Here is a 15,943-nt window from a genome sequence, read left to right as displayed (position 1 = left end):
GCATAAAAACAGTATCTTATCTGCAGGGCAATACCTGTTTAAGTTACATTATTTGACAACATAATTCTAAAACCAAATCAGAAATTATCATTATCAATCATTATGATTATTCCAACTGCTGTAGTACCTACTAAACAGTGTTTGTTTATTTATTTAGAAAATTGTCATACAACATAAAAAGCAAAAACATTGAAATTAACTTCAAGTGTGCGTTTACTTTTTATACAATGGTATAATGACAAACATTAATGATAAAGTAACAACGCACACTAAAAAATATTACCTTCAGTCTTTAATCAGATGTTAATTTCTTGTATTGTTGTTTTCAAAAATTGTTTGATTTCAGAAATTTTAATGTGCACTGCTTTTGTGTTAGGGTTAGAAAAGGACGTGACTGAGTAAACAATAACATACAATATAATTTCACATAACAGGAGGACAATGAAGGTGAAAAATGTCCAATGTTTCAGCATGTTACATCAGATTCTTTTGAAAGAGTGCATTAAGATGAAAAGATCCTATTCTTTAAAAAGTTCAACACCTTTTCTCGAATTTCCTTTGTTTTCAAACCATAGATGATTGGATTCAGTGTTGGGGGAAAAATTAAAGTTGACAAACCCATAAATCTTCTGAAATGGGGTGAAACATTGTTTAGTCTATATGATATGATGGTGAAAAGACCAAGACACTCCAACAAGAGAAAAACAATCAGATGTGTAGCACATGTCTGCAGAGCTTTGGCTTTTGTATCTGATCGTTTAGATCTAAAGCAAGTTATGAGGATCCGGAGATATGTGTAGAAAACAATTCCATTAGCCACTAATTGTGAAAGAGCAACTATCAAAAGGCCATAGATATTGTTAATAGTTGTGTCAGCACAGACCAAAGTCAGCAGAGATGGATTATCACAGTAAACGTGAGTCATTTCAGATCGACAACGAGGCAAACGCAAAAGTAAGAAAAAAAGCACAGCAATTAAAACTAAACAACTCATCCATACAATGGTGATTATTCTCATGATATGGGCATTAGTCATCACAGTACTGTACTGCAGTGGGTAACATATGGCAATGTATCTATCATATGCCATTGCACTCAGATTGAACACAGTGCCTGCTGCATAGATGTGGATAAAGAAAGCTTGAGCAACGCAAGCTGAGTATTGCATTATCCCACTGTTTCTCAGTATTTCTTTGATGAGCTGTGGAAAGAGAGCTGATGAACCTATAAGGTCATATATAGGAAGGTTCAGCAGAATTAGGTACATTGGCTGATGCAGAGATTTATTCAGCAAAATGGTGAGGATTAGAGTAAGGTTGCAAAATAGTATGATCATGTAACTCAGAGTTGCAAAAAGAAATGCAGGAAAAACACTCTCAGAGGAGAGATTAAAGACATTAATCTGTAAAAAAGAGGATGTGTTGTATTGGTTGTTCATTTCTTAGCTTTTGCTATATAAAACTCAGAAATCAATCATCACTTCATTGTTTATTAGGGAGAAAATATTTATGCATTTCAATTTAGCAATCACACCAATGAACATAATAACAAAAAAATCATAGAAAGAAGAAAAAACATTGAAAGTTATGATTACATTTTATTCATAAACTGTAACCATGATAATTTCATGCTGGACAACTGAGTCCATGTACACTGCGGTTAAGCATTACACAGTGTATATATTATGCATTTATGATAACATGTTATAATATTTTTGCCTGTAGTCTGGAATTCAAATACTCAAAGGCAACAGAGCACAAAAGCATTCATTCACTTCAATGCACAATAAAAATGATATCTAAACCACATACACACAAAGCAGTCATCTTTATCGACTTATGTTAGTGCTGCCTGTGACTACCCGGTAAAACATTCAAGGCTTTATAGGTGCGATTTTGAACAGCAGGCAGATCTCTGTAGTATTGGGTGTTATGTTAAAGCTCATCTTTAGATTGTTAGTTGTGACTTAAGCACTGCCTCACAGGGTTTGTGAAGAATCAAAAATGTATTATCATCTCACTAAGGACATGCACAAACGTGCACGTGGAAATCAGACATGATCGCTCTAATTGAACATTGCAAAAAACAGTATGTGCTCTGTGTTATGACATTTATGCTTGGAACCCTAACATCATCTATTCTTGGCAGGAAACAGTGGTGAAGATCTTTTATGTACAACGCCACCCTATTTTTTTCCTTCTTTCTTTAGAAATAAGCTAGACCAAAATGCTCACAGAAATGTTGGAATATTTTTTAATATAGAGCTAATGAAGTGGATAGGACTTGATAACAGTTTGTATAGACACTATAGGGTCAGCAATGGCAACTTCAGTAATATTCCCAGTTGCCCGTTTAATTGCAGTACTTGTAAACCTGTCAAAAACAAAATAAATAATTATCTCCAAAAGTTGATTCTGTTCATCTGGACGTAGCATCCAGATGAACAGAATCAACTTTTGGAGATTTACTTACCTGGATGATTGAGCATGCATCAAAATAAATAATTAATTTAATCCACTTGAGTCCCCAAAGTTAAATTATTGAAGGTATTTCAGCCCCAAAAGATGAGCTTTTACCATTTCATTTCTTTTCCAGGGGACCACTGACAACACAGAAACTTGTGGATGATAAACCTGGTAATTATTTATGAGTATTATGTTGTCATCCAATTATTCAGAAAAATATTGAATTAGGTCAAATAGCCTGATATATATATAGCCCAGTATCACACAAAAGACAGGGGGTCATTTGATCCTGTTTTTTGTTTTGTTTTGTCCAGTGTGCATTAGTAAATATCTGTCTAAAATATTCTATTGTCCAAAATGTCCAAAATGAAACGGTCTAGGCAGGTGGCCACGTGGCCAGCGGCTGAGCCAAAACAGTTCTGGTGGGCGACCGCGTGGCCAGCGGCTGAGCGGGTCCGGAGGCCGACCACGCCGGCTACAAGGTCCAGTCAGCGGCCTGGAAGGTGGACGCCGAATCCAACGTGGATGAGGAGAAGGTGGCGGAGCAGCGGCTGCAGGGCCAACAGGTGCGGAAACCTCTGGCTGAAGACAGGCCGGGCCAGCAGGTGCGGAAACCTCTGGCTGTAGACAGGCCGGACCGGCTGAGGAGCGGGAGAGCTCACAGCTGGCTCTGAATGCTGTGGATGCAGGTCAGGGAACTGAACAGGAGGAGGAATGAGTGACTGGGCCAGAGACTGGATAGGAGATTGGGCAACGGGCGACAGACTGGACAGGAGGTGACTCGAGGACAGGAGGTGACTCGAGGACAGGAGGTGACTCGAGGACAGGAGGTGACTCGAGGACAGGAAGTGACTCGAGGACAGGAGGTGACTGAGGACAGGAGGTGACTGAGGACAGGAGATGACTGAGGACAGGAGACTGAGCAGCCGGTGACTCGAGGACAGGAGACTGAGCTACTGTTGGTGACCCCCACCCCCACAGTCACCCCCACCTGAGAAACAGGAACAGGTGTGGAGGTAGACTGGGCCACAGGTGCCCTCGTCCTGGGAGCTGGCACAGGAGTAGGGGCTGGCTGGGCCCTAGCCACCTGAGGAGGTGCTGCAGGAACAGGCTGAGCCTTAGCTGCCCTCACCCGAGAAAGTGAAACAGGTGGAGGGGAAGGCAGGATCTGAGCTGCCCTGCTAGCAGAAAAAGGTTGAGTAATGGGTGAGGAAATGGTGATGAGTGGGAGAAATTATCAGGTTTAACGGTGATAATCTCTTTAGCAGTGGCCTAGGATGGTGGAGCAGTCTCTTCGGAGGCAGGATGGTGAGTATTAATTGGATAGTCCAGAATGTAGTTGAATGGCGAATAGTCTCTGGCTTGCAGTGTGGAGAAAGGAAAAAAAAGAGTCGGTTTTGCTCACCACCGGACACTTCTGCTCCAAGCAGGACGCCGAACGCGGGAGCCTCCGTAGAGCCGATGTGGGAGGCGGAGTCGTCGTAGCACAGCGAGGTGGTAGGTCCCGTGAATGAAGCGGCTGGTGGGCAAGCGAGGAGCGGAGCGCCGAGAGAGTGAGCGGCGACACCAACTCTCAGCGGCGAATGCTCAGGTGCAGGTGAGGCAGCGGGTGGAGGACTGCGGTGTCCCCGAGGTCCGCCCAGAGCCAGGCGAGTCCCGTCGAAGACCTGATCCCTCTACAGAAAGAGCCGCTCTTTCGTCCTGAGCTTCTCTGCCCAAAGGGAAGCGCTGCCTCCTGCCGCTCGAAAAGGTCAGAGTCCACACAGTGTCCTTGTGGCACGCGTCATGTCATTCTGTAAGGGCTTGTGTCGTGTGTGGATGCAAGGAAAGGAGGACCCAGCCACTGGTAGGATTTCTGGATATCAGCCACCCCCTCTATCTGCCGGTGGTACATACCGTGCAGGGGCCTGTCCTTCCATGATGGTTCCTCGTCTCCCTCTTTCTTGGGTTTCTGCTGCCTGAGGTATTCACTGAGCACGCTGTCAGTTGGGGCCATCTTCGTGGCCCCAACTGGCTAACCGAAGGCTAACCCAATGGCTAACCAAAGGTCGGACGGTCCTGATCCCCAAGGACCCCCAGAAGGGACCGGTCCCCTCCAACTACCGACCAATAACCTGCCTCAGTACTACATGGAAGCTGCTGTCAGGCATCATATCGGCTAAGATGAACAGGCACATGGGTCAATACATGAGCGGGACACAGAAAGGAATTGGCAAGAAGACCAACCTGTGCACTGCCTGGATTGATTACAAGAAGGCCTATGACTCAATGCCCCACACCTGGATCCTGGAATGCCTAGAACTATATAAGATCAACAGGACCCTGAGAGCCTTCATCAGGAACTCAATGGGGATGTGGCAGACAACACTGGAGGCCAACCTCAAGCCCATAGCACAGGTCACCATCAAGTGCGGGATCTACCAAGGAGATGCTCTGTCCCCATTACTGTTCTGCATAGGCCTTAACCCCCTCATAGAGATAATTGACAAGACTGGCTACGGATACCGACTACGGAATGGAGCAGTTGTCAGCCACCTCCTGTACATGGATGACATCAAGCTGTATGCCAAGAGTGAATGAGACATTGATTCACTGATCCACACCACCAGGATATACAGCAATGACATCGGAATGTTGTTCGGGCTGGAGAAGTGTAGTCGGATGGTAACAAAGAGAGGGAAGGTAGTCAGAACGGAGGGGATCAAACTACCAGAAGGCAACATTGCAGACATAGAGGACAGTTACAAGTACCTGGGGATCCCGCAGGCAAATGGGAACCATGAAGAGGCCGCTAGGAAAGCTGCAACCACCAAGTACCTACAGAGGGTCAGGCCAGTCCTGAGGAGTCAGCTGAATGGTAAGAACAAGATCCGGGCTATCAACACCTACGCCCTGCCCGTGATCAGGTACCCTGCTGGGGTAATAGGCTGGCCAAAGGAGGAGATAGAAGCCACTGACACAAAGACAAGAAAGCTCCTTACCATGCATGGAGGGTTTCACCCCAAGTCCAGCACCCTGAGGCTGTACGCTAAGCGGAAGGAAGGGGGCCGGGGACTGGTGAGTGTCAGCACCACAGTCCAGGATGAGACAAGGAACATCCACGAATACATCACGAAGATGGCCCCAACTGACAGCGTGCTCAGTGAATACCTCAGGCAGCAGAAACCCAAGAAAGTGGAGGAAGGCGAGGAACCATCATGGAAGGACAGGCCCCTGCACGGTATGTACCACCGGCAGATAGAGGAGGTGGCTGATATCCAGAAATCCTACCAGTGGCTGGACAAAGCTGGACTGAAAGCAGCACAGAGGCACTAATCATGGCAGCACAAGAACAAGCTCTGAGTACAAGATCCATAGAGACTGGGGTCTATCACACCAGGCAAGACCCAAGGTGCAGGCTGTGTAAAGAAGCCCCTGTGGGACTTCCAGATACAGACGGACAAAATGGTGGTGGCTAACCAACTGGACATAGTGATGGTAGACAAACATGAGAAGACGGCCGTAGTGATCAATGTAGCGGTTCCAAATGACAGCAACATCAGGATGAAGGAACACGAGAAGCTCGAGAAATACCAAGGGCTCAGAGAAGAGCTCGAGAAGATGTGGAGAGTGAAGGTGACGGTGGTCCCAGTGGTAATCGGAGCATTAGGTGCAGTGACTCCCAAGCTAGGCGAGTGGCTCCAGCAGATCCCAGGTACAACAGCGGAGATTGTCCAGAAGAGCGCAGTCCCAGGAACAGCTAAGATACTGCGCAGGACCCTCAAGCTCCCAGGCCTCTGGTAGAGGACTCGTGCTTGAAAAATTGACCGCCCACAGGGGCAAGTAGGGAATGTTTTTTTTAACATAGTTTAAAAAACTATACACTAAAAAAGATGTTAAAATTAAATGATTGGATTAGATATTCAGATTGTTCAATTAATAATTGGTCTTTTTTTGTCTATTTTTCCTAATTTTTTTTTTCCTTTCTGCATATTGACAGACACAGAGGCAGTGACATGTGAAACAACAAAAGCCAAGCATTGCTGAGCCGTAGACACATATTTGCAATACTGAGGAGGCTGATAACAAATAAGATAATAAAAACTATTCAATATTCAATTAAAAATAAGTACCCACTAGCGGAGATGAATGGAAAACCACATTCAATATACAACTTTATCCTCATTAACACTCCAGTTTTCCTGGTATTAGTAAATGACATTCTAAGAAATTTTCTGAGCATCTTTATGTTCGTATGTCTTGATGATATTCTGACTTTCTTCAAAACCCCCCAGGAGCACTGTGTCCATGTCCACTCCATCCTGCAATGATTCCTCGAGAACTGCTTATATGTCAAGGCCAAGAAATTTGTTCCACTCTTCTTCTGTCATCTTTCTGGGTTATATTTTGGCAGGAGGACAGGTGAAGATCGACCCAGCCAAGGTCCGACCTGTAAGTGAAGGGCTCACTTCCACGTCACACAAGCACCCACCACACCTCACCTCCACCAAAGTCCTGAAGCCAAAACTGCCTTTGTCTTACTAAAACACCTGTTTTGATCCACCCAGATACCACAAAACCATTTATCATAGAAGTAGTTGCATCAGACTCTGGAGTCAGGGTTGTTCTCTGTTCCCAGTGTTCTGGACTAATAGGTAAGCTGCAACTTTGTGCATTTTTCTGTCACCTCCTGCAGAGAAAAATTATGATGTGGCCAGCCGGGAGATGTTAGCAGTGAAGTTGGCACTCGAGAAATGGAAAGAGGGGGCTGAACATCCATTTACCATCTGGACAGACCATAAAAAGTTAACCTATTTAAGAACGGCTAAAAAAATTAATGTCTGTCAAGCCAGTCTATAGTCTTTGTTTTTGCTCACTTCAAATTATCAGTCTCTTACCATCCAGATTCTAGGAAGTTCAAGCTAGATACCTATGGAAATTGTTTCTGATAGAGGTCCACAGTGTACTTCTCAGTTCTGGAAAGCCTTCGACTCAGCACATGGAGAAAAGGTCAGCCTCAGCTCCGGTTATCATCCACAAACCAATGGCCAAACCGAGCATCTCAAACAGAAACTGCAATCAGCTCTCTGCTGTGTCACCACGCAAAACCACCAATATGGTCTACGCATCTTCCCTGGGCATACACACAAAACACACTAACCCCATCTGCAACTGGTCTCTCACGCTTCGAAGACACCTCTGTTTCTGTAAGCCAAGGCTCACCTTCTCCCTCCACACCATCTGCAACAATGTTAACGCATCTGGACCGAGAAGGCGCTACTCAGATCGAGCAATCTTCAGTTCTGCTGTGCAGACAGCCTAAGGACACCTGCTCCCAGGAACCAGCCTGCGCAAAGGGTATGGCTTGCTGCTAAAGACAATCCACTGAAATGCCTTTCCCATAAGCTCGCTCCATGTTACTTTGGACCATACGAGATTGAAGCTATCATCAGTCCTGCGGCAGTTACAGTAAGCTGCAGTACATTCCAGTCCTCTGTGCCCACGACTTGTCAAACAACTTTGTTTACATAAACTTGTAAATCTTATCGCTGTTTCTGTTTGGTGTTTGTGCTTGAGTTCACTCCCACATACTGGGCTCCAGGCCCCTTTGACAATATTGCTGGTACAGAAAAGGCAGTGTGTTTGTGTATAAACAGAAATATATATTTTGGGTGAAACACTAATTAACAAACTCAGTAATGACCTAAATACCAAACTCTGTTAACGGGCTTTGTCGTCAAATGTGTGATATTTTCTGTTGGGGCCATGACACTGTGCATCAGTGCATCTGTGATCAGTCTTTACAAAATGCTTGATCTGTTTTCTTATTACAGTTTTGTATTTAACTACCCATGACTTCTTCAGTTGTTCTGTATTCCTGTTTAATAAAGAAATTACCAAAGTTTACAGACGTGCTCTGGAGACAAGAAATAAACTATAACTCTGCATTTATAGAAAGTACTTTCAGTAGGTATACTGTGGTTAACTTAAAACGAAGTATCATAGGGGCTAAAAAAAAAACATAACAAATTTCCCAGGTATAACAAACTTCCCAGGTGTGGGAGTAATAAAGGTTTATCTTATTTCATCGTATCTTATCTTAAAACAAACTTCAGTTCTTTTTCCTTATTTCTTGTCTATTTATCATGTTATCATATGGAGTCAACGATGAAATTTCAGGAGTTTTTTATTCTGACACAAGCACAATGATAAAATCGAAAACGTGAAAACATAAATACACAAATAAACATGTTACTCATACGAATTCCATAAGAATTAGTATAAAAAAGAAAAAAAAAGAACAAAATATATGATTCACATATTACTAAATGCATTTACTTATTTGCAATATACATTGAATATAAATTCCAATATCACTGAAATCAATATTAGATTAATTTCATAACAGTCACTAGGCAGGAGGTTAAAATAATTATAATGAACATGAGCAGAAGTTCACAATTCTATATTATTCTAAAGTAACTGCATGTGTTAATCTTGTAATTTTTATTTATTATTATTTTATCATTATTTTTGCATAAAGATTATTCTTAAGATTCATTCGTGGTCTTTGATTTACAAAAAAAGAGAAGAAAAAATACAACACAGAGGAGATCAAGAAAAGATTTCTCAGAAGAAACTTAGTATTCAAAGGACTAACTTATGTCAGTTAGATTGTAATTAAATAATTTGATAAAAAGCAATCAAGATTTAATCAGTTTATCAACTGAAACAGTTAACCTACTCTGTAGAATAAAAAAGACATATGTAAACAGCACATTCAATCGGAAAAGTGGCTACATTGTTAAACCCACATTTCGTTTTAGAAACATTACTATGCATTGCTTTAGTTCTTTAGTTTTCAGTCCGTATATAATAGGATCAAGGAAAGGGGGAAAAATTAGAACAGACACACCAAATGCTCTTCTCAGAACAGGGGACGAGCTGTCGATGCGGTGAGAAATCAATGCAAAGACAGTGTTGATTTGTAAGCTTAAGAAAACAATTAAATGTGTAGCACATGTCTGAATGGCTTTTTGCCGGGCATCTGTATGATTCGTGATGACACATGTACGCAAGATCTGTGCATATGTGTACACAATTAGTGCCAACGGGCCTCCCATAAGCAGGAATATAGTTGCTAATCCATAGTAGTTGTTCACACTGGTGTCTTCACAGATTAATTTTACTAATGACTGATTGTTACAGAAAAAATCTACAATGTTTGTTCTGCATGTTTTGAAACGTGCAAGCAGAATAAACAATGTAAACATCATTGACAAATTTATGAACCATGTTATAACAATCATTTTCATTAAATTATGTGAATTCATAATGGTTGTATACCTCAGTGGAAAACATATAGCAATATATCTGTCAAATGCCATGACACTCAAGATGAGCAAATTTCCTGTACCATAAACATGAATCAGAAAAGCCTGAAAAATACATGCATGGTGGGAAATAAGTCTGTTCTCTGCCACAATGCTAAAAATGAGATGAGGAAAAAAAGCCGTTGCACCCACTATGTCACTAATGGGCAAGTTGAACAGCAGGATAAACATGGGCTTGTGTAGTTTTTTATTCATAGCGATGACTGTTAACACCAACAAATTGGCAAACATAATAATTAAATAGGTAAGTGTTCCAAATACAAATGCTGGATAGATATCTGTGCTAGATAAGCCCAGTGTTTGCAGTGTTAGAAGGCTACTTGTAGATGAATTAGTATACATAATTATACAATCTTTAAACTGTTTCCTTTCTTATGGAAAATAATATGTTCCTCTTGCTTGTCAAAATCTGTATCAAATTTCTCCAGTTAAAATAAATTATCATAAATTAACAAGCAATTTCAATTTGATTATGAAACACAAAGTTAGTTGTACCTGTGTTGTTGTTTTTTCCTGAAGCCTTGCATCACCCTAACTTCACCCTTACAGTGCTGTAATTACCAATGATGATGATGTTGTTCTTTATATAAGCCAAAGATGCCCCACGAGGCTAGCTGTTGGAGCATTTTGCATGAAGTAAGTCCTCACATAGAAGTAGATATGTAAAATTTTACTTTTATTCAGAAAAAGTCTTTGAAGTATATCTCATTAATAATTTCTCAGTTTAGGTTTTGTAGACGTTCTTTGTTCAGCAATAAAAGCTGCCATTTTGAGTTCAATCCTGTTTCTAGTGAGTTTGCGTTGGGTCCATTTCCTCCCTGCACACAGCCGGATCATGACAGATATATGTTTAAACCAGTCTTAGTTATATAGCACACTTCACATAAACAATGTACTGAATATAAATAGACATTAAAATGAAATGATGGAATTATATATTTAAATTGTTGTATTATTAATAGTAGTATTAGTTATAACAATAATACTAATAATAATACAGATATTAAAATGGAAAAAGATGATTGATAATATACAATGTATATGAAAGTATAAAAGTTCATATTCTATGAAAATAAAGTGTTTATTTGATTTTTGTGAAAACAGTCACACAACGAGAAAAAAGTGTAATTGGAAGTTTCCATTTACTTTTTATGCAAAAGAATATAATGACAAGCAATAACTAAAAAATAAAGTAATAACCTACATTCTTTCAAAAAGCATTACAATATCTGTCATCAGAAAACTTAATCAGCATTTTTTAAAAGACTCGACAGAGTGACTGAATTAATGTCAGACAGCAGGATAAATACGGGAAAATAAAACATTTAAAATGTTTCAGCATGTTACATCAGATTCTTTTGAAAAAAGTGCATTAAGATGAAAAGATCCTATTCTTTAAAAAGTTCAACACCTTTTCTCGAATGTCCTTTGTTTTCAAACCGTAGATGATTGGATTCAGTGTTGGGGGGAAAATTAAAGTTGACAAACCCATAAATCTTCTGAAATGGGGTGAAACATTATTTAGTCTATATGATATGATGGTGAAAAGACCAAGACACTCCAACAAGAGAAAAACAATCAGATGTGTAGCACATGTCTGCAGAGCTTTGGCTTTTGTATCTGATCGTTTACATCTAAAGCAAGTTATGAGGATCTGGAGATATGTGTAGAAAACAATTCCATTAGCCACCAATTGTGCAACAGCACTTATCAAAAGGCCATAGATATTGTTAATAGTTGTGTCAGCACAGACCAAAGTCAGCAGAGATGGATTATCACAGTAAACGTGAGTCATTTCAGATCGACAACGAGGCAAACGCAAAAGTAAGAAAAAAAGCACAGCAATTAAAACTAAACAACTCATCCATACAATGGTGATTATTCTCATGATATGGGCATTAGTCATCACAGTACTGTACTGCAGTGGGTAACATATGGCAATGTATCTATCATATGCCATTGCACTCAGATTGAACAAAGTGCCTGCTGCATAGATATGGATAAAGAAAGCTTGAGCAACGCAAGCTGAGTATTGCATTATCCCACTGTTTCTCAGTATTTCTTTGATGAGCTGTGGAAAGAGAGCTGATGAACCTATAAGGTCATTAATAGGAAGATTCAGCAGAATTAGGTACATTGGCTGATGCAGAGATTTATTCAGCATAATGGTGAGGATTAGAGTAAGGTTGCAAAATAGTATGATCATGTAACTCAAAGTTGCAAAAAGAAATGCAGAAACAACACTCTCAGAGGAGAGATTAAAGACATTAATCTGTAAAAAAGAGGATGCGTTGTATTGGTTGTTCATTTTGTTGCTTTTTCATACTATAAAATTGAGAAGTCAATCATCACTTCTTTGCTAATGAGCAAGACAATATTTACGTACCTCAAAGTACATAATAGAAAATATATAAAAAAGAAGTTCAGTTATAATCAACAAACTCTATCGTCCTCTCCAAAGAACTTCATATACATTTCATGTCATATAATTTGCACTCATAAAAAAAAAACTTAGAACGTTTGACCTTAAATTTAAATAGCTCATACAACACACATATATATATATAGGAGTCAATCGCTTCAAAGAAGAAAAACCATTGTACATATGCACAACATTGTACATACACACAAAGCACTCATCTTTATCCAGTTATGTCAGTGCTGGCCATGACAACCTAGTAGAAGATTCATGGGGATTAAAGGCTTTATAGACGTGACTCTGAACAGGCAGTTCTCTGGAGTATTAGGTGTTATCTTAAAGTTCCTCTTTAGATTCGCATGGTCTTAACCACTGCCTCACAACGGATTTATCAAGGATCAGAAATGTTATAACATGTCATTAATTACCTACACAAACATCAACAACATATCAACAGGTCAGCTTTCATCATTTTATCAGTTTTTCAAGATTATCTGTAAGCACATAGAAACTATTTTTACTAAACTTGACTTACGCATTGCCTATCATCTGGTCTGTATCCAGGAGCGGAGATGAATGGAAAACCACATTCAATATACAACTTTATCCTCATTAACGCTCCAGTGGTTTTCCTGGTATTAGTGAATGACATTCTAAGAGATTTTCTGAGCATCTTTGTGTTCGTATGTCTTGATGTTATCCTGACTTTCTTCAAAACCCCCCAGGAGCACTGTGTCCATGTCCACTCCATCCTGCAATGATTCCTCGAGAACCGCTTCTATGTCAAGGCCGAGAAATTTGTTCCACTCTTCTGTCAGTTTCTGGGTTATATTTTGGCAGGAGGACAGGTGAAGATCGACCTGTAAGTGAAGGGCTCGCTTCCACGTCACACAAGCACCCACCACACCTCACCTCCACCAAAGTCCCGTCTGTCTTGTCCACTGAAGCCAAAACTGCCTTTGTCTTCCTAAAACACCTGTTTTGATCCACCCAGATACCACAAAACCATTTATCATAGTTGCATCAGACTCTGGAGTCAGGGTTGTTCTCTGTTCCCAGTGTTGTGGACTAATAGGAAAGCTACAATTTTGTGCCTTTTTCTGTCACCTCCTGCAGAGAAAAATTATGATGTGGCCAACCGGGAGATGTTAGCAGTGAAGTTGGCACTAGGGAAATGGAAAGAGGGGGCTGAACATCCTTTAAAATGGTAAATGGTAAAATGGTAAATGGCCTGTATTTGTATAGCGCTTTACTTAGTTCCTAAGGACCCCAAAGCGCTTTACACTACATTCAGTCATCCACCCATTCACACACACACATTCACACACTGGTGATGGCAAGCTACATTGTAGCCATAGCTGCCCCGGGGCGCACTGACAGAGGCGAGGCTGCCGGACACTGGCACCACAGGGCCCTCTGACCACCACCAGTAGGCAAGTGTGAAGTGTGTCTTGCCCAATGTCACAATGACAGAGACTGTCGGAGCTGGGGCTCGAAATACCTTTCCCATAAGCTCGCTCCATGTTACATTGAACCATACGAGATTGAAGCTATCATCAGTCCTGCGGCAGTTACAGTAAGCTGCACTACATTCCAGTCCTCTTTGCCCATGACTTGTCAAACAACTTTGTTTACATAAACTTGTAAATCTTATCGCTAAGCCAGTCCCTATACATGGAGAGGATTTATTGACATCAGCAACTTCCTTCACTTGCTGGTGATGCCTCCTGTGAAGGGCCATAGTCTTCTGCATTGTTTCCTATCCCTCCTCATCTCTGTAATTTCTATTGCCGGGGCCCCTGACTTTTCTTCACTTTCATTTATGACAGGGGTGTCCAACTCCAGGCCTCAAGGGCCAGTGTCCTGCAGGTTTTAGATGTGTCCTTGATCCAACACTGCTGATTTAAATGGCTAAATTACCTCCTCAACATGTCTTGAATTTCTCCAGAGGCCTGGTAATGAACTAATCATATGATTCAGGTGTGTTGACCCAGTGTGATATCTAAAACCTGCAGGACACCAGCCCTTGAGGCCTGGAGTTGGACACCCCTGATTTATCAACTGTGCTTCTCAATCTATATCACTTCCTAGGCTGTATCCATATCTACTTTTTAATACTGCAAAGGCTTAGACCTCTGCAGAATACCAGTGCAGTGCACAACCTCAGTATACTTGAAAGTGACTAATATGCCTTCTGATTCTATGTTTTAGTGATATAACTTGTGGAAGTCAGTCTAAGCTATATTCCAATACACTATGTCAGGTCTTTTCTTAACATGGGGGTTTAGATACTTTACAAGTGTTTTATGGTTGACTTGAATCCTTAAAAATGAAAGATTACTAAATAACTATCTAAGGATTGTGCTCTTTTTCTCACACCACTTCCAATAGAGTTTAACATAAAGGCAGTCTGTCATGGTCGGACGGTCCTTCCCAGGGCGACCTGCCTGTGTGTGTGTATGTGTGTGTGTGTTTTTCTCTCTCTCCTCCTCCTCCTCCACCCAGCGGCTGACACACCTGCACCTAATTTGCCACCCAGCTGTGACTAATCATCCTTCGTTGTGGGCTGAGGTATTTAACTGTGTGTCCAGATGGCAGTTGACGCTGGATTGTACTTGAAGCGTGGTAGTAAAGAGTGTTTTGTGACTTGCAACTTAGCTTTAGCCGGCTAGCCTCCTCACCTGTTGTTTTTGCTCATTTGTAGGAGGAAGAGATACGGAGCTGGAGGTTGGAGAGAAGGAGCCCGCGGAATTAAGCTATCGGAGGAGAACACACACTCGGATAATCACTTTGGAAACTCACCTGCGCACCACTGGGAGTTTGGAGAAGATCACTGTTGGACTTTGCACTTCACTTTGTGTTTTGAGACTGTTTTTGGGCACTGTAAATAAACGCACTGTGTACTTTGCATCCAGAGCTCCGGGACTGAGTCCGTATTTTCCCATTACCCGTGACACAGTCTGGGAACCAATCAGTCTGTCTACTGACCAATTTTGATGAGCTTTACCTGATGGTCCTTGTTTACAAATAGTTGTAAGACATGTTAAAAATAGAAGTTTTTGAGATTGTGTTTAGGTAAAGGCATGCCCTCCATTGTTTTCTACACAGACTGTTTACTTGTATGAGACCAAAGCATTCTGAAATGATATTGGTCAGTAAAACTCAGAGTACAAGCAGATTATAAATGAAAGTCAAAAAAATTACACAACCAAAAGTAATATCCTTCCCTTACAACTTCTGCATAGAGATTTGGTTAAGGGTAAGGCGATGGGGATAGAGTCAGCACAGCAGGCTACAGACAGAGGCTTCATGGCAAGCTGTTTGACAGTTAAAGGCATCTATGTGCTCATGCAGGTCACAGGCAGTTACATTGCAATATATAAAATTTAAAAAGTAAAGTGCTTCTTACTAATTGTGATTTATTTTATGCATGTATAAAAACTATGCTCTTTTATTTATCTAGTTTTGTGACTAAACAACTTCATGTGTATATATTTATCAACTGTCATGAACCAGAGGTTCAAGCAAGATTCAGACCCAAAAGCAGACTCAAATACCCACTTAACTTTTCACAAGTCTTTATTTACACAGCGAGAGTGGAATCTGGCTAAACATGAATACACATGAGGAGACACCAGCAGAGAACAGGTGTTACGGCCTCTGTGCAGACTGTCCCTCCTGCCTTT

The 15,943-nt window shown here is 41.1% G+C and overlaps 3 protein-coding genes across 3 annotated transcripts; all 3 read right to left on the bottom strand.

Moving 5' to 3' along the window:
* Positions 1-502: 502 nt before the first annotated feature.
* LOC102793578 (olfactory receptor 52D1-like) lies at positions 503-1,438 on the bottom strand. Its single transcript, XM_006796691.3, has one exon. The coding sequence runs from the start codon at positions 1,436-1,438 to the stop codon at positions 503-505; it is 936 nt and encodes a 311-aa protein (XP_006796754.3).
* A 7,803-nt stretch (positions 1,439-9,241) lies between these two features.
* On the bottom strand, positions 9,242-10,180 carry LOC102793288 (olfactory receptor 51E2-like). Its single transcript, XM_035910266.2, has one exon. The coding sequence runs from the start codon at positions 10,178-10,180 to the stop codon at positions 9,242-9,244; it is 939 nt and encodes a 312-aa protein (XP_035766159.2).
* Positions 10,181-11,210: 1,030 nt separating this feature from the next.
* On the bottom strand, positions 11,211-12,146 carry LOC102792988 (olfactory receptor 52E5-like). Its single transcript, XM_006796689.3, has one exon. The coding sequence runs from the start codon at positions 12,144-12,146 to the stop codon at positions 11,211-11,213; it is 936 nt and encodes a 311-aa protein (XP_006796752.3).
* Positions 12,147-15,943: the final 3,797 nt, after the last annotated feature.

Source organism: Neolamprologus brichardi, chromosome 14 (genome assembly GCF_056152115.1).
Source record: "Neolamprologus brichardi isolate AB-2024 chromosome 14, ASM5615211v1, whole genome shotgun sequence".
NCBI lineage: Eukaryota > Metazoa > Chordata > Actinopteri > Cichliformes > Cichlidae > Neolamprologus > Neolamprologus brichardi.
Note: the sequence above shows the minus strand (reverse complement) of the source record. Positions and strands in the feature narration are given on the sequence as shown.